We start from the raw sequence: 24,659 nt of genomic DNA, 5'->3' as shown, positions 1-24,659 counted from the left end.
GCAGGAAAATAACACCAAGATACAAGATCAGTTGTAATTTTATTTAATTGCCGACTAGGCACAAGAGACTGAATGAATGGTTTACTAGTGCTTCCTTCCCATTCAGTTCTTATTTTGGGATACATTAAATCTGCACTAATGTATAGCTACTGAATTGCTTTTTTTTCCCTCAGTGAATTCTTCAGTTGACCACATTTAGAACCCATGCAATTCAATGAAAAAAAGTTTTGTTATGCTCAAGATTTTTTATTTCCAAAACATCTTTGTTTTTCCTAATTTTCAAGAACATAACAAATAGAGCATAGGATTATGTTACCTTTTACCCTACTCTCTCAGAAGGGTCTCACTTTTGCGGGAGTTATATGTTGTCATGATCAGGCAACTTACAATTGTCTTGCTAATGTGATAAGTTTATGCATGTAGGCTAAGGGAGGCACCACGCCTGACCTAGTTATGTCCTTGCATATCCACGTGATTTCTACTGCAATGCCTGCTGGCTTTTACTTTTTGCCTCACTAACCTTGGGTAAAATAATCTATTTTTGCACCTAAAAGTTATTTCTATCATATCACATCCTTTGGTTGGTTGGGCAAAGGGTTGTTGAACACCACACCCAAAGACCTGGCACAAAAGACCTGGTCTACCAAGTAACAGGGATTACTGCTCTCGTGTGTGTTTCTAACATTTAATCTGTCTGCAGCAAGACACTAAAAAGACCGAAGTGTCTTGGCAAAATCCTTAATTTATTTGGACATGAAGAAACAGTGTCAAGAGACCTCTCCAAGACTCCCGTGTCCTGCATTGATTCTCTCATTGTATTCAGTTGGTCTGTTGGGCAAGCCAAGCTTCTTCCAGCCCTGATGCAAGACTTGTAAATGGCAAGATCCATGACAGTTGTTATGAGCTACTAGCCCATGACTTCTTAAAGTGGAGAAGGAACTGGATAATATGGGCAGCACAGTGACACAGCTTGCAGAGCCACTGTCTCACTGCGCCAGAGACTCTGGATCAATCCTGACCTTGGTTGCTATCTCTATGAACTTTGCATGTTCTCCCTGTGATGCAATGGCCATTCCATTTTCTTTCCAAGTGTGGGTTTGTAGGTTAATTGGCCTCTGTAAATTGCCCCCAGTGTGTAAGGAGTGGACGCGAAAGTGGAATAACATAGAACTAGTGCGAACGTGTAATCGATGGTCAGCTTGGAACTGATTGGGTGAAGGACCCGTTACCATGCAATATCTTTCAATCGAACAATATTGAGAACCTTGAATGAATACATCATAAACATGTAGAAACTTTATGTAAGTGGCAGAAGGTGCATGTTACCTCGCTTTTACTGTCGAATACCACCTGGCCATTAGCAGGAAAATCTCCAGTTCCCACTTAGGCCTTATATGCTACCTCATCCAATCAAACCAAAATGGAAGCAAATCTTTGATCCCCAGGGCCAACCTAAGAATAAAAAAAACAATACAATTAGACCTTTTATTATAAAAGGAGCAAAAGTCTCATTTTATTACACACATTATTTTGTATTCAGCATTAACGATGGTATGTTTCAGATATAGAAATAATTTAATGTTACCTGATAGATCTGTTCCAAAGATGTACCCGGTGATTGGCTTCAATTAGATAGATGCATTTTTTAAGTGCCATTTGTTGCCAGGATTTAAAATCCAATGCAATTAATTTATTGTGGTATTCTACCTTATCAGCATTTTTAATGATCTGCATGCACCCAATTACTGTTATTTTAGTTGTCACATAAAAAGAAACAATTTAAGAATTGACCTCCCAATATAATTTTTTTTAAATATATATAATACAAGGATTCATCACAGCTGTCCAATTTTATAGGAAGTTTGAATCTTGCGTTTAAAACCATGCTGTTATGAAGGGTTTCTTTTCATAGCAGATCCATGTTAATTTTATTTATCGAGAAATGCACTTCCTGTGCTTTGTGCTAACCAGATGGATCAGTAAACTCGTGTCTTGATTACATTCTTTCTGTAATTTGCATGAAGCTGAATAAATTCTATTTAAGAATGAATTTTCTTTTTCCCCTTAAGTAAAATATAAAACTTGCTCTAGCAAATGTACAGTTATGTTTTAGGTCCTATGGAACACAAGATGTGAATGTTTTCCTAGATAAAGCTAATGTGTATTTCCACAATTTTGGTTGCCAGGAAAGTTCAGTTTTATTCTCTAAGACTAGTAGACCATTTCATTTAAACAGATTTCATTGCATTCCAAGCTAACCTTGTGTTTTCATTTTTTGATATCTTATAATAATTAGAAATTGTTTTTATAACCATTTGACACATAAGCCACACATCCCAGAATATGACACATTTTATGGAAATGATAGAAGCACAGTAATTTATAACATTTTTATTGCCCCGTGTAAAAAATCTCGAGTGCTTTTCTGTTTTGATCGTTATCAAAGGCTTTATATCTAATATTGCATAATTAAATGATAAGATATGAGCATTTTATATTTGTTTAAAAAAAATAAACTGCGGAAAAAAATCAGCAGGTCAGCCAGCATCTGTGGAAGGAAATGGGCAGATGTTGTTTTGGGTTTAGACTCTTCATCCTAATAGAGTATAGTGGTGGTAACTGATAGAGGGGAACCGGTTGAGCAAGTGCTGGTAAGTGAAATATGGATCGAGTAAGGCAGGTAAATTAGCAGGTGCATCAGATGGGGGAGTGAAGGGTGGAGAGAGTAACCAGCTAAAAATGGTAAGAGGAAAAGACAATAGAGTGCAAATGGTGGAACCCCTTCCATACCTGGATCCACACATCACTTCCCAACTCTTAACCTACCTCTTCCTCCCACCTGCTTTCACCAGCCACCTCCCTTGACTCCAGCTGAAAAAAAGGGTCAACCTAAAAACAGTGTATGTCCACCTCCATTAACGCTGCCCAACCCGCTGAGTTCCTCCAGCAGTTGTTTTTTTTGCATAGAACTTGTTTTTTACTTTATCACTAAAACTTCATTCATAGAATTTCTTTCACATTCCTGGCTTTTCTAGAGTGAAAATCTATTTTATTTTTAAGTGAATACTTTGTGAAATGAGGTTGGTGAAACTCAACATGATTACCCAAGAGTGTAATTTCACAGTATAACTTATTTAATAAAATGCCATGCCACATTGCTCCACTCCCATCCTCCTATTCGCATGAGCAAATTGCAACAAATAGGACCCACTATTTAAAGCAACAAATTCTACTGTATCCTGGACCTCATGTTCTCTTTGTACAATTTCCAGCTATAGTTATGGGGTCCTTTGAATAGGGTGTTTAGTAAACACATTCCTCTCCACCAACATGATTAATACTTCTGTCATTTTGAATTCTTAAAATTCTTAAAGATAGCAACCAAGGTGAATGATAATATCTTGAAGTTTTTTTGTTGCAACCTTATGAGACCGTGAGATGGATTCTACATCTGGGCAGTTTCTTCGTGTACTGAATAACTGCAGATTTTGGCTCAAAATTGATATTGGTGAGGTATGGTGAGAGCTATTCGAGGAGACTGAGTCACACTTGCTCTTGTGTTACTGAGTAGTACAATGCCAGCGTTCAGTTCATGTCCTAATGGAGATGAATCTGAAACCTCAACAATTCTTTTGCCCCCACAGATCCTGGTTGCCCTGGTAAGTTCCTCCAGCAGTTTGGTTTATGCACCAGATTCCAGCATCTGCAGTCTCTTGTGTATTTTGACTGAAATGGTTAATGGCTATACAAAAATAACACAGGGAATGGAGAATGTGATTGGTTGGAAATTGCTTTTTCATCTGGGACAAAAGTTCTGTACTTGTACCTAAGCGTGCACACATTGCTAATCATCATGTATGAAAGAATAGATTTGTGCTTATTATCTGAAATAACCCCAGAATTGGACATAACATTACAAATTGAAAAGAGCAATATTTTTCAGTTTCTGCAATGTTGTCAGTACAGTTTCTCACATGTTTTAGTCTGAATGCCTACTTTGTCTTTACTTGCCATTTGCACTTTTTAAAATTAAATTCTAAATCAAAATTATAGAACCTAAGTATGGGGTGAAAACCTTAGATTTACATGGCGTTAAAACTGACACCAAGATTCTCAAGAAATGAAACATAGACTTGCCTCTGGATTACAACTTGCAGTTTCCAGATTTTTTTAATTTTCATTAAAGCACCTCTTTGATTCTCGTACATATGGCAAGCTTTGTTCTGAATATTTTCTTCTGTCTGCCAGCCTTAGTTCTTTCCTATCAATTGCATTGATTGTTATTACACATGGCTGAAGAACATGGATACTTAGTTATTATTTGAAACAGAAGAATGAACCAAATCAGTAAAAATTTCAAAGTAGAAGCAGAATACTTATTTTGATAAATAAGCATGTAAAATCTTAGGTTCTCAGAAGTATTTTTTCCATTTATTAATTTTGGGGATGTGGCATTACTAAAAAACCCAGCAATTATTTCCCACTACCAATTACCCCTGAGAAGATGGTGGTCAGCCATCACATTGAGCATTTACTAAAGATGCTCTCAAAAGCTGTGGTTAGGATTTAGTCAAAGAACGGTGGATATATTTCCAAGTTTTTAAAGGTTTTTTTTAAATAGGTGCAGGAGTAGGCCATTCGGCCCTTCGAGCCTGCACCGCCATTCAATATGATCATGGCTGATCATCCAGCTCAGTAGCCCGTACCTGCCTTCTCTCCATACCCCCGATCCCTAACTCCCTCTTAAATATAGCCAATGAACTGGCCTCAACTATCTTCTGTGGCAGAGAATTCCACAGACTCACCACTCTCTGTGTGAAGAAATGTTTTCTCATCTCGGTCCTAAAAGACTTCCCCCTTATCCTTAAGCTGTGACCCCTGGTTCTGGACTCCCCCAACATCGGGAACAATCTTCCCGCATCTAGCCTCTCCAATCCCTTAAGAATTTTATATGTTTCTATAAGATCCCCCCTCAGTCTTCTAAATTCCAGCGAGTACAAGCCCAGTCTATCCAGTCTTTCCTCATATGAAAGTCCCACCATCCCAGGGATCAATCTGGTGAACCTTCTCTGTACTCCCTCTAAGGCAAGAACGTCTTTCCTCAGGTTAGGAGACCAAAACTGCACACAATACTCCAGGTGCGGTCTCACCAAGGCCCTGTACAACTGTAGCAGAACCTCCCTGCTCCTAAACTCAAATCCTCTTGCTATGAATGCCAACATACCATTCGCTTTCTTCACTGCCTGCTGCACCTGCACGCTTGCTTTCAATGACTGGTGCACCATGACACCCAGGTCACGTTGCATCTCCCCTTCTCCCAATCGGTCACCATTCAGGTAATACTCTGCTTTCCTGTTCTTGCCGCCAAAGTGGATGACCTCACATTTATCCACATTATATTGCATCTGCCATGCATTTGCCCACTCGCCTAATCTATCCAAGTCACTCTGCAGCCTCCTAGCATCCTCCTCGCAGCTAACACTGCCACCCAGCTTCGTGTCATCCGCAAACTTAGAGATGTTGCATTCAATTCCCTCGTCCAAATCATTAATATACTGTAAATAACTGGGGGCCCAGCACTGAGCCTTGCGGTACCCCACTAGTCACTGCCTGCCATTCCGAAAAGGACCCGTTTATTCCTACTCTTTGCTTCCTGTCCGCCAACCAATTTTCTATCCACCTCAACACTGAACCCTCAATACCGTGTGCTTTAAGTTTGTACACCAATCTCCCATGTGGGACCTTGTCGAAGGCCTTCTGAAAGTCCAGATATAACACATCGACTGGTTCTCCCTTATCCACTCTACTAGTTACATCCTCGAAAAATTCTATAAGATTCGTCAGACATGATTTGCCTTTGGTAAATCCATGCTGACTTTGTCCGATGATTTCACCACTTTCCAAATGTGATGCTATCACATCTTTAATAACTGACTCTAGCATTTTCCCCACTACCGATGTTAGGCTAATTGGTCTATAATTCCCCATTTTCTCTCTCCCTCCCTTTTTAAAAAGTGGGGTTACATTAGCTACCCTCCAGTCCTCAGGAACTACTCCAGAATCTAAAGAGTTTTGAAAAATTATCACTAATGCATCCACTATTTCTGAGGCTACTTCCTTAAGCACTCTGGGATGCAGCCTATCTGGCCCTGGGGATTTATCTGCCTTTAATCCATTTAATTTCCCTAACACCACTTCCCGACTAACCTGGATTTCCCTCAGTTCCTCCATCTCATTAGACCCCCGGTCCCCCGCTATTTCCGGCAGACGGTTTATGTCTTCCTTAGTGAAGACAGAACCAAAGTATTTGTTCAATTGGTCTGCCATCTCCTTGTTCCCTATGATCAATTCACCTGTTTCCGACTGCAAGGGACCTACATTTGTCTTAACTAATCTTTTTCTCTTGACATATCTATAAAAGCTTTTGCAGTCAGTTTTTATGTTCCTTGCCAGTTTTCCGTCATAATCTATTTTCCCTTTCCTAATTAAGCCCTTTGTCCTCCTCTGCTGGACTCTGAATTTCTCCCAGTCCTCTGGTATGCTACTTTTTCTGGCTAATCTGTATGCTTCATCTTTTGTTTTAATACTATCCTTGATTTCCCTTGTTAGTCACGGATGCACTACCTTTCCTGGTTTGTTCTTTTGCCAAACTGGGATGAACACTTGTTGTAGTTCATCCATGCGACCTCTAAATGCCTTCCATTGCATGTCCACCGTCAACCCTTTCAGCATCAATCGCCAGTCTATCTTGGACAATTCACGCCTCATACCCTCAAAGTTACCTTTCTTTAAGTTCAGAACACTTGTTTCTGTATTGGCTTTGTCACTCTCCATCCTAATGAAGAACTCTACCATATTATGATCACTCTTGCCCAAGGGGCCTCGCACAACAAGACTGCTAACTAACCCTTCCTCATTACTCAATATCCAGTCTAGAATGGCCTGTTCTCTCGTTGGTTCCTCGACATGTTGGTTTAGAAAACCAAAGTTATGCTGGTGTGGGGCTTAAAGGGATGCCACAGCCTTCAGATTTTCCTTTCTGTATTGGTAGTAGAGGCTGTGGGTTTGAGAGATACAGTTCAAAGAGTGAAAGTAAATTTGTCATAAATCGTTGGAGTTCTTTATCCAAAAGGACTGAAGACTCAGCTGCTAAGTATATTGAAGACTGAGATGAAATGTTCTAGATATGTGTTTAGTGAAGAAAAATACTGATGAAGTAAAAGATCAGTCATGAACCTACAGCAGAGCAACCAAATAGCCTATTGTTGCTTCTGTTTATGTTATAATAGATAATAGACAATAGGTGCAGGAGGAGGCCATTCGGCCCTTCGAGCCAGCACCGCCATTCAATGTGATCATGGCTGATCATTCTCAATCAGTACCCCGTTCCTGCCTTCTCCCCAAACCCCATGACTCCGCTATCCTTAAGAGCTCTATCTAGCTATCTCTTGAATGCATTCAGAGAATTGGCCTCCACTGCCTTCTGAGGTAGAGAATTCCACAGATTCACGACTCTCTGACTGATTGGAAAGGTATTTCCTAGTCTTTGCCTCAAAGTGAACAGACTTTGTGGTAATCCAAAATGGCAAAGCAATCACTGTCATTTTAAATTTGAAGTACAAGAAATCTAAAAAATATAATGCTGGTTATACAGATCAGGGTACATCTGCAGAGAGAGACTGCAAGTGTTATGGATGATCAAAGAAATGCCTTCCATCAATACTTTTATCAATGCATGGTAATATAAACTGGTTTACAAAATTAAACTTATAGGTTTAATTAGGATTGATGTTATAAACTATTTGTAGATATATTTCTTAACCCTACATTCTTCAAAGTTAATATCAGAATTTCTGTGCATATATCTTTGAAGAGGCAGGGGAAATAAACACTTGAGTAATATGCAAGTCAAACTGTTGTAAACAAATTTGATGTTTTTAGTTTTACATAGGCTTTAAATTTTGTCATCTTTTGCATTGAAAAAAATGTTTCAAGAAGTTGGATCTTTTGTTACAACTGAACTCTTTTTCAAAATTGATTTTTTTTTTCAGGCCGTTCCTCATTGTTCCCCATCGAAGATGGTTTTCTTGATGACGGACATGGTGACCAGACTGTTCCTGGCGTTTTGAATTCTGTTAATTGCTGCTCATCTCACCAGAACGGAGAACGAATTGAACGATACTCCCGAAAAGTATTTGTTGGTGGCCTTCCACCAGATATTGATGAAGGTAGTGCTCACTGTGAAATTTTTATGGAGTTCTTTCTTCAATTCTGAACTGCCTTCATAGAGATTGTATACATTATCAAATGCTGCTTTTCCAGATGAAATTACAGCCAGTTTTCGCCGTTTTGGACCTTTGGTTGTCGACTGGCCCCATAAAGCTGAAAGCAAATCCTATTTTCCACCAAAAGGTAAGGCAAATATCTAATGATGAATGAGATTTTGGCCTGTAGATGAATTTTACATAGTTATTTTGAGACCAGAACAATGTTATCCAGACTTATTTCAGGTTCCTTTTTAAATTTTATTTTTCTGTCGGGTCCAAAATCATTGGTATCCTGATTGAGAGGCATTATGCGCAAGGCCAAATCTACTAAAGACAAGTTGTGTTTTAGGAATGTGACTAAAATCATGGAGAGGTTTCCAATTGTGTATTGGGTGAAGTGATATTGGATAAAGCACAGATACAGAACTAAAATATTTACTGAGTGGTTTATTGGTTTTGGAAAAGAACATTCCTACAACTCGATGCACAAGCCGTGTTGCAAAGGCACTTGCCTCATTGATTTATCAGAGGAATGTTAAATCTAAAAGTAGTCTGATTCAGTTGATAATCTAGATTATTTTGCATTTTAATCTTTCAGCTGACACAAATAAACACGTTAGAGGCAGGAAACATGTTCCTAATGTTGGGGGAGTCCAGAACAAGGGGCCACAGTTTAAGAATAAGGGGTAGGCCATTTAGAACTGAGATGAGGAAAAACTTTTTCAATCAGTGATGTTGTGAATCTGTGGAATTCTCTGCCTCAGAAGGCAGTGGAGGCCAATTCTCTGAATGCATTCAAGAGAGAACTAGATAGAGCTCTTAAGGATAGCGGAGTCAGGGGGAACGGGGAGAAGGCAGGAACGGGGTACTGATTGCGAATGATCAGCCATGATCACATTGAATGGCAGTGCTGGCTCGAAGGGCCGAATGGCCTCCTCCTGCACCTATTGTCTATAAATCCAACGCACCCATATTTTGGTCTTCTGATTTGCTTATTGACTCATCAGATTTGCTTTTCCAAACCATCTAAACACAACTTTGTCTTACTTTTACCTCTGCACTCGAACAAGCTGTATTTTCAGCTGATTCTGAAGTTTTTATTGAATACGTTTTCTATATTCCTTCCAAATGAAATAGTTACAGCATAAAGCTGTACCATTTTACAATTGTTGTGAAAGCTGGAAGGACTTTTATTAAGCGCTACATTATAATTTACACCATTGTAGCATTCATTCTACAAATACTGAATCTGCAGTTGCACATCCAATTTGGAGTCAACTCGTATTCTGCACATTCCCCTGATCCAACTTTGTTTCATCTCAGTCTAGCGTAAATCTTAAACATTTGCTTAGATTTTTGATTTGGCTTCAAAACAATTATCATTGGAGCAAACATCAAAGTACCATTCATAAATGTATATGTATTGACATCTATATTTTATATATATTTCACCTGGAAGAGTTTGCTAATAAGATGCAAGCATAAAAATATACTGAAGTTGAAATAACAAACAGAAAAGGCTGGAGAGGCCCACTAGGTAAGGCAATATCAGTGGAATTCAATGTTAAAATTGTTTATCTTAATCAAAGCTATGAAATCATTATAGCAAAAAACAATTAATCCACTTGAGCTGCATTGTAAAGTCAGCAACAATTCTTGCTCTTTACCCATGGCTCTTTTTAATTCTCCAAGTTTCTGTACAGTTCCCTTTTAAAAGTAACAATTACTTCCATTGCCCTTTTGGGTAATAAAATCCAACCTATATTGACTCACTGCATAAAATGTTTTGCTCATGCCACCCCTGGTTTTGGACTAAAATAAGGTATTCTTTCACAAAGTTAATATTTGTGATTTTTAAATGTAAATATATTAGAAGCAACATTTCTTTGGGCAGGCATCAATGATTAACCGAACTGAAGCTTTCCTTGATTAGAAATTGAATTATTTTTAAAATATAATACTTAAAGTAATCTCGTGTTTCTGCCAGGTGCTCCAATTATCTTCCACACCCCAAGGATTGGGGATTAATTGGTCACTGTAAATTGTCAGCTTGTGGGAGAGAGGTGGAATCTGGAGGGAGGATGGTTGTTGATGGGAATGGGGGGAGAACAAAAAACAGTTAGGATAAGATTAGTTTAAATAGGTGCATAATTGTCAGTGTAGATTCAATGTGTCAGAGATTCTTTTTATGTCTCTATTTCTCTTTGAATACCAGGTTGGTCTTTTATCATGATTACGCCACATATTTGTGACTGCTAAACCTGTCAAGAGTGTTTTATTGTCATGTGTCCCTGATAGAACAATGAAATTCTTACTTGCAGCAGCCCAACATAATATGCAAACATAGTACACTGTAAACAATATAATAAATAAGAAAAAAAAGTTCCGTGGATACAAACGCACACGCGCGCACACACACACACATACATACACATAAAATTATTAAAGGATTGGACAAGCTGGATGCAGGAAACATGTTCCCGATGTTGGGGGAGTCCAGAACCAGGGGCCACAGTAAATAAGGGATAGGCCATTTAGAACTGAGATGAGGAAAAACTTTTTCACCCAGAGAGTTGTGAATTTGTGGAATTCTCTGCCTCAGAAGGCAGTGGAGGCCGATTCACTGGATGCATTCAAAAGAGAGTTAGATAGAGCTCTTACGGCTAGCGGAATCAAGGGATATGGGGAGAAGGCAGGAACGGGGTACTGATTGTGGATGATCAACCTTGATCACATTGAGGTTACCGAAACAGGCTGTGATGCAACCAGTCAATATACCTCTACTGTACACCTGTCGAAGTTCAAGAGAATCCTCTCTGACATACCAAATGTCCGTAATCTTCTCAGGAAGTGGAGGCTCGAAGGGCCGGTTGGCCTTCTCCTGTACCTATTTTCTATGTTTCTATAATATAGATAAAAAACAAACAATAATAGTACAATAATAACAATAATAATCTATGTACTTCAGAGCTTATTTGAGGTTGTAGTGTTTAATAGCCTAAGGGCTGTCGGGAAGAAGCTGTTCCTGAACCTGGATGTTACAGTTTTCAGGCTCCTGTACCTTCTTCCTGAATGCAAGGGTGAAATGAGTGTGTGGCCAGTGTGGTGTGGGTATCGACTGATGGTGGCTGCCCTTTTGAGACAGAAAATCCGGTAAATCCCTTCGATGGTAGGGAGGTCGGAATCCATGAGGCACTGGTCAGTGTTCACAACTTTTTGCAGTCTTCTTCGCTCCTGTTGCCGAACCAGTCTTCTTCGCATTCAAGTTGCCGAACCAGGTCGTGATGCAACCAGTCAATATACTCTCTACTGTACACCTGTAGACGTTCAAGAGAATCCTCTGACGTACCAAATCTCCGTAATCTTCTCAGGAAGTAGAGGCATTGATGTGCTTTCTTTATAATTGCATCATTGTGCTGTGTCCAGGAAAGATCTTCAGAAATATATGCACGCACAGGAAATTGAAGCTTTTGACTCCCCCCACCATCGTCCCGTCAATATAGATAGGTTTATGGGTCCTCATCCTTCCTCTTCCAAAGTTCACAACAAGTTCCTTGGTGTTGATGACATTGAGAGCCAGGTTGTTGTGCTGGCACCATTTGGTCAGTCGATCGATCTCACTTCTGTACTCTGACTCACCATCTGTAATTCGTCCAACAACGGTGGTATCATCGGCAAACTTGAGGATGGAGTTTGCACTGTGTCTGTCTACCCAGTCGTGAGAAGAGTGGGGGGCTGAACACACAGCCTTGAGGTGCTCCCGTAATGATTGCTATTGAGGAGGAAGTATGTTGGTCAATTCGAACAGACTGTAGTCTGTTCATGAGGAAGTCAAAAATCCAGTTGCAGAGAGATGCACAGAGACCCAGTTCCATAAGCTTGGTAACCAGCTTGTTGCTGTCAATCTAAGGAAATATGTACTTTTTGTTTAGCAAAGTGTACACCAGACTGAGATAAAGCAAAGTCATTGTGAGAAAATTGAGTCTAGAATTCAGAATTCAAAATGTCACCGCAAATGAGTTTTGGCCTTGTACCTAGCATTACAGCACATTTTAAATTGTTTTCCTGCTGTCCCAGTATTATGTGCTGCAGGAGGTAATAAAATCTCTTGGCGTCTATTGTTTCATTTGAGGAATATTTATTCTATTGTTTGATTGTGTCTTACACTGGATCCCAAATGCCAATCGTACATAATGTTTGGGGAAAAGTCATTAAAAAATAGACTGATATAACTTTTTAATAAAATGGATAACAGAAGGTGTATTTCATGCCAGTGTAGGTACATTTTTTGCTGATGCCCCCTTGAATTGAATTGTGTTTTAAATATTACTGTACAGCAAACAAATTAACAATTTGTATTTTGAAATATAATTCAAAACACAAAATGACTGCTTGCTGATTTAATTTCCTTTTCTATTACAGGCTATGCATTTCTCCTGTTTCAGGAGGAGAGTTCTGTCCAGGCTCTGATTGATGCTTGCATTGAAGAGGATGGCAAACTCTATCTTTGTGTTTCAAGCCCCACCATCAAGGACAAACCAGTAAATTTATAGATACATCTGTGGATGATACCTATTTTAATCTTGCTAGATATTGTTCTTGAGTTGCAAGAGAGTAAACCTATAGATGAATGTACTGTATGTTAAGCAGCAGGCAAGCAGGTATCCTTATAATTTATAAGAAAATAACTGTAGATGCTGGTACAAATCGAAGGTATTTATTCACAAAGTGCTAGAGTAACTCAGCAGGTCGGGCAGCATCTCGGGAGATATATTTATAATTTAGTTCATGTGAATGGGCTGGAGTATATTTATTGTAATCTGGTGACAAATTCTTTTCTAGCTAAAGTTTATTAATCCCAAATAGGAATTTTAACATCTGAATATCATCAAGATTGTTCGACTTAACATTAATACATAAATAATTGTCCCACATTGAAATGTTGTCATTGAGTCAATCACACAGAGCAGAAGTAGGCTCCTCAGCCCACTGTGTCTGTGTGGACCAACACTTGCTCCTTAGCTTTTTTTAATGCCTGGTCTATCCCAGTGCTTTTCCAGACACTTCATAAATGTTGGAAGAGTATCTACCTCCACCATCTTTTCACACAGTATATTCTAAGATTAGTGATAAAAACCCTTTCTCAGATTCCTTCTAGCCTTCACTTCTACTTCCTGTTATCAAGGCAATTTTACATCAAATTTGTCATATTGCCTTGGATCTTCTGAGTTCTATCCTTTTGGACAGCTTTCCACAAGGAACCTAGTCAAAGGACTAGTCCATGTAGACTACATCAACTGCACTTTCTTCATCAGTACATTTTGTTAATCTCTTCTGAAAAAAATCAATCCAAATTAGTCAGGCAGGATCTTTTACTAACAAAACAATGCTGACTATCCCTGATGAATTGTTGCCTGTAGATTAATCCTGTGTTCAATTTTTTTCCAATAATTTGTTGACAACTGATGATAGACTCACTGGCCTCTGATCTAGCTTATCCCTGCTGCCCTTCTTAATTAACAATATCATATTTGCAGTCCTCCAGTCCCTTGGCCAGAAAAGATTTAAAGTTTATTTTGGGACCCCCATCAATCTCATTCCTTGCCTTCCACAGTAACCTGGGGATTTATCCTCCTTTATGCCTGCGAAGACATAAAATCTATCCTCTTTTTTTTAAATGTTAAGATGCTCTAGAATACCCTTTCTGAAATCTGTAACTCAAATATATTACTCCTTAGTGAATATAGTTATCTGCTATAAAGGGACTGAATAACCCCCTGACACCATCTGCACATTATTTCTTTGTAAATTAGTACTAATATCAAATTATTTATCCCAGTTAACATCATTACATGACACAATGTTAACAACACAGTGAAGTAAATTACTGATATAATTAGCTATTCATTCATACACTGTTAGGTCAAATGGTCAAGATTTGTTTGTACTCAAACTAAGCATTCTAAATGTTTCTGTAATGCTTTTTGGGAATCATAACTTTTCCACCCCACTTGCAAAAAAGTAGAGTAGCCATATTCAATAGCAGTTTGTACATGTGCTGTAAATGACAGTGATGCTATCAGATTTCTGGATATAATCTAAATGTATATTCAAACATGTATAATGACAAGACCACTTATTCACTTCTGTTTTTCTGATTGTGATTTTATTTAATCTGGAATTTAATTATGTTTGAATCCTTTATGGAGGTATAATGGTTAGGTATAACACATGTAAAGTCTTATTAGTGGTGTGTTGGCAACAAACCTAACCTAACAATCTCGCATTCATTTTGAGAAGTGGTGGGGTTGTAATGAGCAGGAATGCGCAACTGTCTCAAGTGATCCTCCCATTTAGAAGTTACAGATGAAAGTTCATCCAATCTTTTGTGGTTAGGTTCTATCAGCTTCGATCAGTTATGACATAACTGAAACTGTCAAATGCTTCTACATGTTGTAAATGTTCATGAAAAGATAAAATTCTTAAACATGTCAGGAGAAATGAATGCCCTAAAATACATGAATATTTTAAAATGGATTTTAGCAATTTAAGGGAACATATACTCGCCTGAATCCATTACATCCACCCCTTCCCTTGAAATCAATGAGGTAGCTGTCCCTGAACTATGTCTGACCACGGGGTCTTTGGCAGCTTCTGCACCAAAGGTAGTGGACTTACAGCACATGAACCTTCAGCATTGCACTGAACTTGTTTGTTATACATGATATTGTCAGCAAACTGCCCATTTCACTAAAATATCCACACTATTGTGTTTATTTGATAGTAAATGCCCTTTTGTTTTTCACCAAGATTTCTTCATTGAGGTCGAAGAATGTCAGTTGTAGTTCTCTGATTGAAAATTGTTTTTGTACAGTAGTATTTGAGTGGACTGAACATGTTCTATTCTTTTTATCAGGTCCAGATTCGGCCATGGAATTTAAGTGACAGCGACTTTGTAATGGATGGTTCACAGCCACTTGATCCTCGCAAAACCATCTTTGTAGGAGGGGTTCCTCGTCCTCTGAGAGCTGGTAAAAAAATCTTCACTGAAGTATTTGAAATGAATCTTTTCCAATATAGCATAATAGCATATTTAAAAATGTTAAATATTTAAACCATAATCAAATATTACATTTGTCCGAACCTGAAATGGTGTCCTTTACTGCTGACCAAGCAAAATCCATGCATGTACACTGGACCAGCATAAAATGTGGTTTTATCTTGACAGTGCAAATTAATGACTATTCATTTACCATTCTATCTGAAGTTGAAAATGATTATTTGTTTGACTGTCTCTTTGCTTTCAAAATAATTGTCATAGCCTGATTTTATTTTTTCTTAAATTGGCTTTCCTATCAATGCAAACCATCTCATCTCCAATGTCCCTCGTCCCCAAATTATTACACCTATTGTTTCCCTGAATTGTTCATATCCGGTGCAACTCATTTTGAACATTTCCATGATTTCTGACTCATCCACGGATCTGGAAGAGCCCCACTCAAAATCTTTAACATATTCAACTGTACAAATTCTATGTTATTGTTCTTTGTTATCCTTTGCCTCTGAAGACTTTAACATAATTAAACATACTATCTTCTTCCGGTTTCTCTGTTCTTCAGTTTGTGTGACTGCTCTTGTATGATTTCAAGTACCTTCAGTCCAAGAATCTTTAGCCCCTGTGCCCCATGATGAGTCATAGTCATACAGTGTGGACTTTCACCTATTTCTCCCCTCCCCTCCCCTGCCCTTCCACCTACATTCCTCCCTCTAGCTTCACAATTCACAACTCTTCAATTCTTTTCATCTCTGCTTTTTGTCCAGACATCTGCCTGTCAAAGAACCCTCCTCATGTGTATCAATCTATTACCTGCCAGGCTTTGTCCTTTCCCCCCTCTCTTCAGTCGGAATAAGGGCCCGACCCGAAACATCAATAATCCATGTTCCCCAGAGATGCTACCTGACTCACTTGAGTTACTCCAGCGCTTGGTGTAATCTTTAGCAATGTCCTCTCTTGCCACACAGTCAATTTGGGAGTGCCCATACATATCCATTCTTCATCCCATCTAGCTTCATAGTAGTATGTTTTTGTTTGGCAACTTAATCCACATATATAGAACTGGATTGTGTGTCTATGATGGTGACACTGAATTCTACCTGCCACATATACCATTAACGGCTCCACTGCCTCTGACCCGTTACGATTTCACTAGGGCAAGTCAAAGCTATGGTTTTCTACTGCCACAGCACCAAGTTCAGTCTTCATAAGGTTTACATTTTCCAGATTGTTCTTTTGCACAGCTTGCCCTCTTTCACCTAACCATTGACATTCACGACTTTAGATATCTACGCTCAAAATGTCTTGATCTCTGTGCTTTTACAGCCTGTGAAGTTTACCTCTGACAAAATTGTTTGGGAAACTTCCGAGTACCTCTCCCTTTAATTTCTATCCATCTTTTCCTTGGAATCCTACAAAAAAGTCTTTGAATACCTAAATATTAAAAGTAAGGTGCTCCTACTTGACATTAATCTAGGCAAAGTTAGTCTGCCTACCAGAATATTCCAACAGTGGTAAATTTCTGAGGTTTACATACTTATTTACTTTATTTACGTATTTACTTTTTGACTGCTGAATTGAACTAACTAATGGTACTCTAGAAGCGATTAATAGTGTGGATTTAAAATGGCAGATGTAAAACAAAATTAAAAGCATAATATTGAGTCTTATTCACACTGTTACTTCCTTGAAAATAGTTGACTAAAAATACATTGTCAAATTTGTACAAATGATTTTTGAGGCTGATTTTTTTTTTTGATCACGCATCAAGCCAGTATACAGTGATACAGTGTGGAAACAGGCCATTCGGCCCAACTTGCCCGCACCGACCAACACGTCCCAGCTACACTAGTCCCACCTGCCTGCGCTGGGTCCATATCCTTCCAAACCTGTCCTATCCATGTACCCGTCTAACTTTCTTAAACTTTGGGATAGTTCCAGCGTCAACTACCTCCTCTGGCAGCTTGTTCCATACACCCACCACCCTTTGTGTGAAAAAGTTACCCCTCAGATTCCTATTAAATCTTTTCCCCTTCACCTTGAACCTATTACCTCTGGTCCTCAATTCCCCTACTATGGGCAAGGGACTGTGCATCTACCCGATCTATTCCTCTCATGATTTTGTACACCTCTATAAGATCACCCCTCATCCTCCTGTGCTCCAAGGAATAGAGACCCAGCCTACTCAACCTCCCCCTATAGCTCACACCCTCTAGTCCTGGCAACATCCTCATAAACCTTTTCTGAACCCTTTCAAGCTTGACATTATCAAGCAATATTAAGCAATTTCCCCAAAATGTTCAATGCTGAAAATGAAGCAGAGCATAAACTAGGATTGTGGGAACATGAATATACTGACATCTCTCAAACAATTATGCATTTTGCAATACAGTGGCATATTGAAGGACCTTCAGTTTGTTAGTACTATTTTACATGATTTATTCACGTCAGTACATATTCTGAGTTTTAAAGTTTTTGTACTTTTTCTTAGTGGAACTAGCAATGATAATGGATCGCCTTTATGGTGGAGTGTGTTATGCAGGAATTGATACCGACCCAGAGCTGAAGTACCCAAAAGGGGCGGGGCGTGTTGCTTTTTCAAATCAGCAGAGCTATATAGCTGCCATCAGTGCTCGATTTGTTCAGCTACAGCATGGAGATATAGATAAACGGGTAAGTGGTATCTTTTGAACTTACCAGATGCTGCCTGTCCCACTGAGTTACTGCCTGTCCCACTGAGTTACTCCAGCTTTTTGTGCCTATTTTCGATATAAACCAGCATCTGCAGTTCCTTCCTACTCTCTACACTCTATGACTGAGTTTCTTTCCTGTCCCTTATTTCAGGTGAACAAACATTGCATATGTTGTTGGTATCTATTTTGATGCATGTGGCATGAAGTAAATGTTGTATATTGCTGGATTCATAATGAATAGATTACATGCAGATTTCAAAGTTTAGGTAATCAGTAATTTGACTTTTTGTTCCCTTCTTCAATAATACATGGTGCTATTTGAAATGCAGAGTTCATTTTGACATCTTAAGATTTAAATTCTAATGCTTTCCCAAGATCATTTAGAAAATATTATAAATTTAATTTTTTGAGGAATTAGCATTAGCATTTATATAGATTTTGCTAGTAATATATATCATACCACTCTGTCATTCTGCTGACAGGTCTATTATAATTTGTTTACACTCAGATTTAACTGAGAATGTTGTTTGGTGTTTCCTATAATTTGGGTAGAATAATATTGAGGGATGGATCAGATAAAATGCCCTTTTTTGAGATCTGAATAGTTGTGATGTGACCACAATGGTTTGTGGAAAGTATAGAAAATAATCAAAAAGGTTAATGAAGTGGTAGACACAAGAGACTACAGATGCTGGAGCAAAAACGGACTGTTGGGGAAACTCAGCAGGTCAGGCAACATCTCTAGAGGCAAATGGACAGAGGATGTTTTGGGCTGGGACCCTTCTTTAAACATTGTCCACCCATTTGTTTGGAGCCTTTATCTAGAGGACTGGAGCACACCTCTGATGTATTGCCAAAGAATAAAACATTAATTGGACCACTTTTGAAGAAACACATTAAATAGATATACTTTATGAGTTTACACACACATTTACTCATGTCCTTAATGTACTGAATCATTGTTTTGGGGGAGAGGGGGGAGATAGGAGCGAGGATATGGATGAAACGCCCCAGGCCTTAATGTCCCTTCAAAAAATCTGCTGCAATAATTGAGGAAAAAAATGGGGGGGGAAAGCCTCTTGGAGCATGATGACCCTGATTCTTTTTGAGCATTTGAAATGTTACAGCTGCAGTTTTAAAATCTGCATATTTGTAACTATTTATGCTTATTTGTATGCGTTCTATTGATCCAAAGAGATTTTGCAGACTTTTTGGGAAGAAATATTGATGATAAATTGTACTTTGTTCCAACAGGTGGAAGTTAAGCCATATGTGCTAGATGATCAAATGTGTGATGAATGCCAGGGTGCCCGGTGTGGTGGAAAGTTTGCTCCATTTTTCTGTGCCAATGTCACTTGTCTGCAGTATTACTGTGAATTTTGTTGGGCAAATATCCACTCACGTGCAGGGCGAGAATTCCACAAGCCACTGGTGAAGGAAGGGGCTGACCGCCCTCGACAAGTTCACTTCCGCTGGAGCTGAACAGAACATTCAGACGCCTGAAGGATCATGACAGATGAAGATAGGAGAGTGCATGAGGTTTAAAAAACTGAAGAAACCATGACTAGTTAGGAGAAATAAGTGCATTCCTCTGCCTCCTACCCCAGCTCTCAATGCGTACATCATATGTAGCAGCTAATACACTACAGGCCTCTGTTTGTCACCAAAACCCTGCATCTCAGGCTTTACTAACTTTTTTGAGGTACTTTCATGTTTTTGAGATAAAAAGGATTTTTTGTAGTTTTTTCAAGTTATTTTTTTATATAAAATAAACTTAGAAGTGAGATTGTTGCCACTTAGGGGCGCACAGTTTGCTGCTATCTTTAATGGGTGGAGCATGCACTTATTTCAGGAAGCTCAGTTTCATCTCCAAGTCCTATCCCTAGTAATTTTACCAAAGGTAGCACATAGTAGGAGGCAAGATTAGCTATAGATGAGTGATTTCTGCCACACAAAATTTTATTTTTTAATGTTGCTATTTGCAATATATACACAAACTTTTTAAAAAATAGGTTACATTTTTGCTCTCCATTTTGACTTGCAAGAAATAATACCTCGAGATTGATCTGGTTTAACTATTTTAGCATTTGTATTATTCTTGAGCTACATTAGGAGCTTTGCTGCTATATAGTGTTATATTTAATGCCAGAACACACAGTAACAAAATGGGATCAGAAACAATAATAGCTGCATAAAAAAAGAATTAAATGCAGGCAGCAATGGCCTAGACTGCCACAATTTACAATGTGAATTTAAACAACTGCATGTTTACTTGTACACCTAATGCATGCAGTAGTATATTTAGTATATTCATACATGTTCTTCACAGCGGTGAATGCAATGTCAAATCTGGCAAACATTCAGAAAAATTAGTTAGCATGAAAAATACAATAATACTTTTCAAGAAAATGAGGAGAAAACCTAACTTGCATGCATAAATGTGACTCCTGTAACGACAATGTCCTACTGCTACACTTTGTGTACATTATGCAAATTAGCTTTTAGAATAGAAGTGCAGCCACTATCGTGACCTGGTGGGTTGTGGAGTTTGATTTCTGCAGACTGGATGTAATTTCGTATTTCCCTGTGCAATCTTGTTAATATGTGGGTTTAGTTTTAGTGTTCAGTGAATTGTTGTCCAAAGTAGAAATCTAGAAGTAGCTAGCTAGGAATTTAAAACAAATTATTAAATGGCAAAAAAATTAAAAGCTTTGACATCATTGCCCCTTTCATAAAACTCTTTGGTATAATGGTTCCGACTTTCTCTACAAACCAAAGATGGTCAGCACACTGCTAAACAATCACCAAACTTAAAGTCCCTTCCCTCCTACCAGCCCTCTCTAAAAATATAAAATTGTACTGAATTTGTCATATAAGGAACATGAAGTACTAAACCTAACCATTTTAAAGTCAAAATGGAGATGAATATGGTATTAAATTAATCTGGTTTGGCATAGAGCATTGAATTTCTCTGCAGTTTAATCACACTAGATTGAAAAAATGTATTAGTAAGCTGCAGAAAGTTATGCGGGTGTCAATTATTTATTTTTAAAATAGGTGATCATGCCATTACAAGCATATGCTGTATAAAACAACCGTATATAATCCTTAGGGACAATCTTTTTATGTAAGCAAGGTGTTGGTCTTGAACATTGGTGGTCTCCTGGTGTGCTTTTGTGTATGTAGTTTGTCTAACTCTGCTGTTTAGTGACTGTGATGCAACTTTTAAAATGTTTGAAGTCTATGCTGTTTTGAAAAATAGCTTTTTTACTAATTTATTTATTGGCTAATGCTCCCATTTGTTACTTACCATGGTTCTCCAGGCTATTTGGAGTATTTTTTCTCTGCCAAATTTGTTCAATTTTCAGACATCCATATTGGCATTTGTTATGCACTACTTTTGTATCTTGGTGAGAATTTTTTCCAACAGTCAGCAGTTCTAGGGCACACTTTTTGACTGATGGCATCTCCTTTGCAATACCTCAATTTTTCTGAATTTAGAAGAGAAATCGATAGTTTTGCTACGTTTATTATCAAATGATCTGCATATATAATTTAACCTAGCAAATAAATGATTTAACAAATCGATAATTTTATTTTTCCATACATTCTGCTTCCTAAATTTGGAAGGGTCTAAACATTTGTAAACTATTATAGTAACCTTAGGAGGGCTCTGCTATTTAAAACTGTGCAGAAAGTAAGTGCAGTAATTTGAAATATCCCCAGCTCCTGAAATATAACTAAAGGCATAATCACCCATGTATTTTGTTAAATTAATTTAATTTAAATATTAAGTGAATCCTTTTTAGGGTGGGGTGGTAGTAGAATGATTTTTGTTTCATCTGCTGTCATTTCTTTCCCGTGACACTGTAGCACCTGAATTATTCAGCATTGCCATGAAGAAAATGGTAAACACTGTAATGCATCTTTTTTAAAGAAATCATATTTATTTCACTATTTTTGTAGAAATGTAATTATTTTGTTTTGATTGTATTATTTTTATATTCTAATAAGCTTGTTCACATACTGTGTTCCCCGAATGTATGTATTTCTGCCCAGATGCAGGGCTCTGCAGAGAAATTAATTTTTTTAAATCACGCTGTGTTTTTGCAAAGAAAACACAAGCAAAATATATTTTATGGGAAACACTTGACATTTTAACCCCTGTTGCATCTGGCCAAGTGAGGCCTTTCCTCAAAGATGCTGAAAGACTTGAATATAACACATTTTGGAAGGCTGATTAACCTCGACTCTGTGTTGTGATGTGCAATACTGTTTCTAATGTTTGTAAGAAAAGAAAAAGAATAACAGTGTAAACCTTTTAATGCAGATTTATTTTTTTCATTGCATATTTGCAGACTAGTTATCCACAATGTCATTTTTTTACTGTCAGAAATTTTACCCCTTTGTCATGCTAATATTTTTAAATCCAGAGATCTTTGTACTGATGTAAATGATTGTAGTTATTTTGGATAGTGTTTTGCTAAAAAAAAAGAAAAAAGGAGATACTTTTCATGCATATTTGCTTATTTTGTTTTATTTTACTTTAAAAATATGACTACTTTTTCAACGGTAGCATGATACTTGGAATGATTTTCTTATTCAGCCAGTGTCATTAATATTATTTTGTATTTTTATGTGGAAAATATAATTTTATGATGCTAATTCCTAAAGTTTATTTTATGTTGAATTATTTTTGGAGCTAAATCTTTGTAATATTGTTAAAGTCTCTAGATTCTAATTAAATGCTTGTGTATAGATTCAGAGCGGTGGTTTACAGGAGTGTTTAGGTTGTAATTAACTAATGGTTCTTTGATATGCAAATTAGACAGCCATCAACTTCTGCCAGTTCTGTTCCTTTTTGTACTTTATAGGGGAAAGTTGATTAGTAATTTTGTTTGATTTTTAAATAAAGGAGAACCCATGCTTTTTGGACACAAGATCACCTCAAGCTTGATTTAATTTTCCTTTCAACTTTTATATTTCTTTTGCATACTTCTGTTGATGTCTAATTCCTCCAGTCTGTCTGTTGTACTGGTGATAATTCTGTACTGGAATGATTTGCTGCCAACTATTTATATTAAGTAATTTTTAAATATTTGTAATATTAACTGTTGACTGAATTAATAAACCATTAAACTATTTGCATGTTTGCTCTATGCTAAAAATGTATCTGTCAGCTGTCCTGTTTGAAATTAGAAAATTAACTCGTATTTCCAGTGTCTGGTTACAAGTAGAAGTCTGTTTTCCTGAAATTTTTGTCCGTTGCACCAAGCCTCACATTATTCATTCTACCAATTAGAAATCCCTCACTGCAGTAGCACGGGCTTGCAGAAACTGTTATACCTGGCGAAATAGACAACTTGACGACCAACCTTGTCCCATCAAATTTGGTATAACCGGCTTAAATAACCATCATGTTGAATTTTGTTGTCGTTTACATAAACAGGATAATTTGTAGCGCTATCCAACCAACAAACTTGTTCCAGGATCAATGAATATACACTTTCTAGACTTTAAAATTAATATTACATCAACCATCATGGAATTTAAAAATATATAATATATAACATTTGAGAGGCATAGATAGGGTAGATGGTCAGAAACCTTTACCCAGGATTTAAAAAATCAAATACTTGAGGGCATAGCTTTAAGGCGAGAGGGGCGATGTTTAAAAGATATGCGGGACAAGTTTTTGTACACAGAGGGTGATGAGTGCCTGGAACACATTGTCCAGGGTGGTGGTTGAAGCAGATACAATAGTAACAAATAAGAGACTTGATTACGTATATGGATAAGGGTTCTGTGCAGGCAGATAAAAAATGGTCTTGGCACAGTGTTTGGCTCAAACATTGGGAGCTGAAGGGAGTGTTCTTGTGTTGTACTGTTCTATATGTCAGAAAAAGCTTGAGAGGCTGAATGACCTCCCGTTATAATGTTCTTGTTCAATTGATGCTGGTGAGCGACAATTATGAAAGCAAAATACTCTAAATGCTGAATACTTGAAACCTACCTTCTTCAGCTCTGTTTAGCAATTGATATTTGCTAAACCGAAGAAGAAATGGAAGTAAACTTTACATTAACATTTTTTCAACAAAACTGGAACAATGTACAAGTTTGTGATAATACTTTAAAACAAGTCTTTGATAACATCACTCATAGGAAGAGACTGAAGTCTCTGCCAATATTCACGTTTTACTAATCCAGGGAAAACAGATTCATTTTTGAAAGGTTGGGAACAGGACAATGAACCTCTATTTTGAAGATCTTTGAAGATCTTTCATTATTGAGCATCGATTGTTACATATACTTTGTTCGATGATGGGTAATGATAAAAAATGGATCGACAATATCACTACTGGACAATCTAACTATAGTTATTAAATAGAATTTAAAAAATAAATGTATTAAATAAAATAGAGCTATAAGGAGTGGTTGGGTAGATTGGCACAGGAGGATGAGGGGTGATCTTGTAGAGATGTAAAATCATGAGAGGAATAGCTGCACAGTCGTTTGCCCAGAGTACGTGAATCAAGGACCAAAGGACATAGGTTCAAGATGAAGGGGGAAAGATTTAATAGGAATCTTTGGGGTAACCTTTTCACACAAAGGGTGGTGGGTGTATGGAAGAAGCTTCCAGAGGAG

General features: G+C 37.7%; 1 protein-coding gene across 2 annotated transcripts in view; it reads left to right on the top strand.

The window, feature by feature from the left end:
* Positions 1–23,157, top strand: part of LOC144594540 (cytoplasmic polyadenylation element-binding protein 2-like) — a 94,977-nt gene extending 71,820 nt beyond the window's left edge. For both annotated transcript variants that reach the window (XM_078401236.1, XM_078401227.1), the window contains 6 exons: positions 8,052–8,228; positions 8,323–8,412; positions 12,690–12,808; positions 15,184–15,298; positions 17,813–17,994; positions 19,269–23,157. In XM_078401236.1, the coding sequence (XP_078257362.1) occupies positions 8,052–8,228; positions 8,323–8,412; positions 12,690–12,808; positions 15,184–15,298; positions 17,813–17,994; positions 19,269–19,496 (911 nt within the window). In that variant the 3' untranslated portion in view covers positions 19,497–23,157. The remainder of the gene's footprint in view (positions 1–8,051; positions 8,229–8,322; positions 8,413–12,689; positions 12,809–15,183; positions 15,299–17,812; positions 17,995–19,268) is intronic.
* The last annotated feature ends 1,502 nt before the right edge of the window (positions 23,158–24,659 follow it).

Source organism: Rhinoraja longicauda, chromosome 1 (genome assembly GCF_053455715.1).
Source record: "Rhinoraja longicauda isolate Sanriku21f chromosome 1, sRhiLon1.1, whole genome shotgun sequence".
Taxonomy (NCBI): domain Eukaryota; kingdom Metazoa; phylum Chordata; class Chondrichthyes; order Rajiformes; family Arhynchobatidae; genus Rhinoraja; species Rhinoraja longicauda.
Note: the sequence above shows the minus strand (reverse complement) of the source record. Positions and strands in the feature narration are given on the sequence as shown.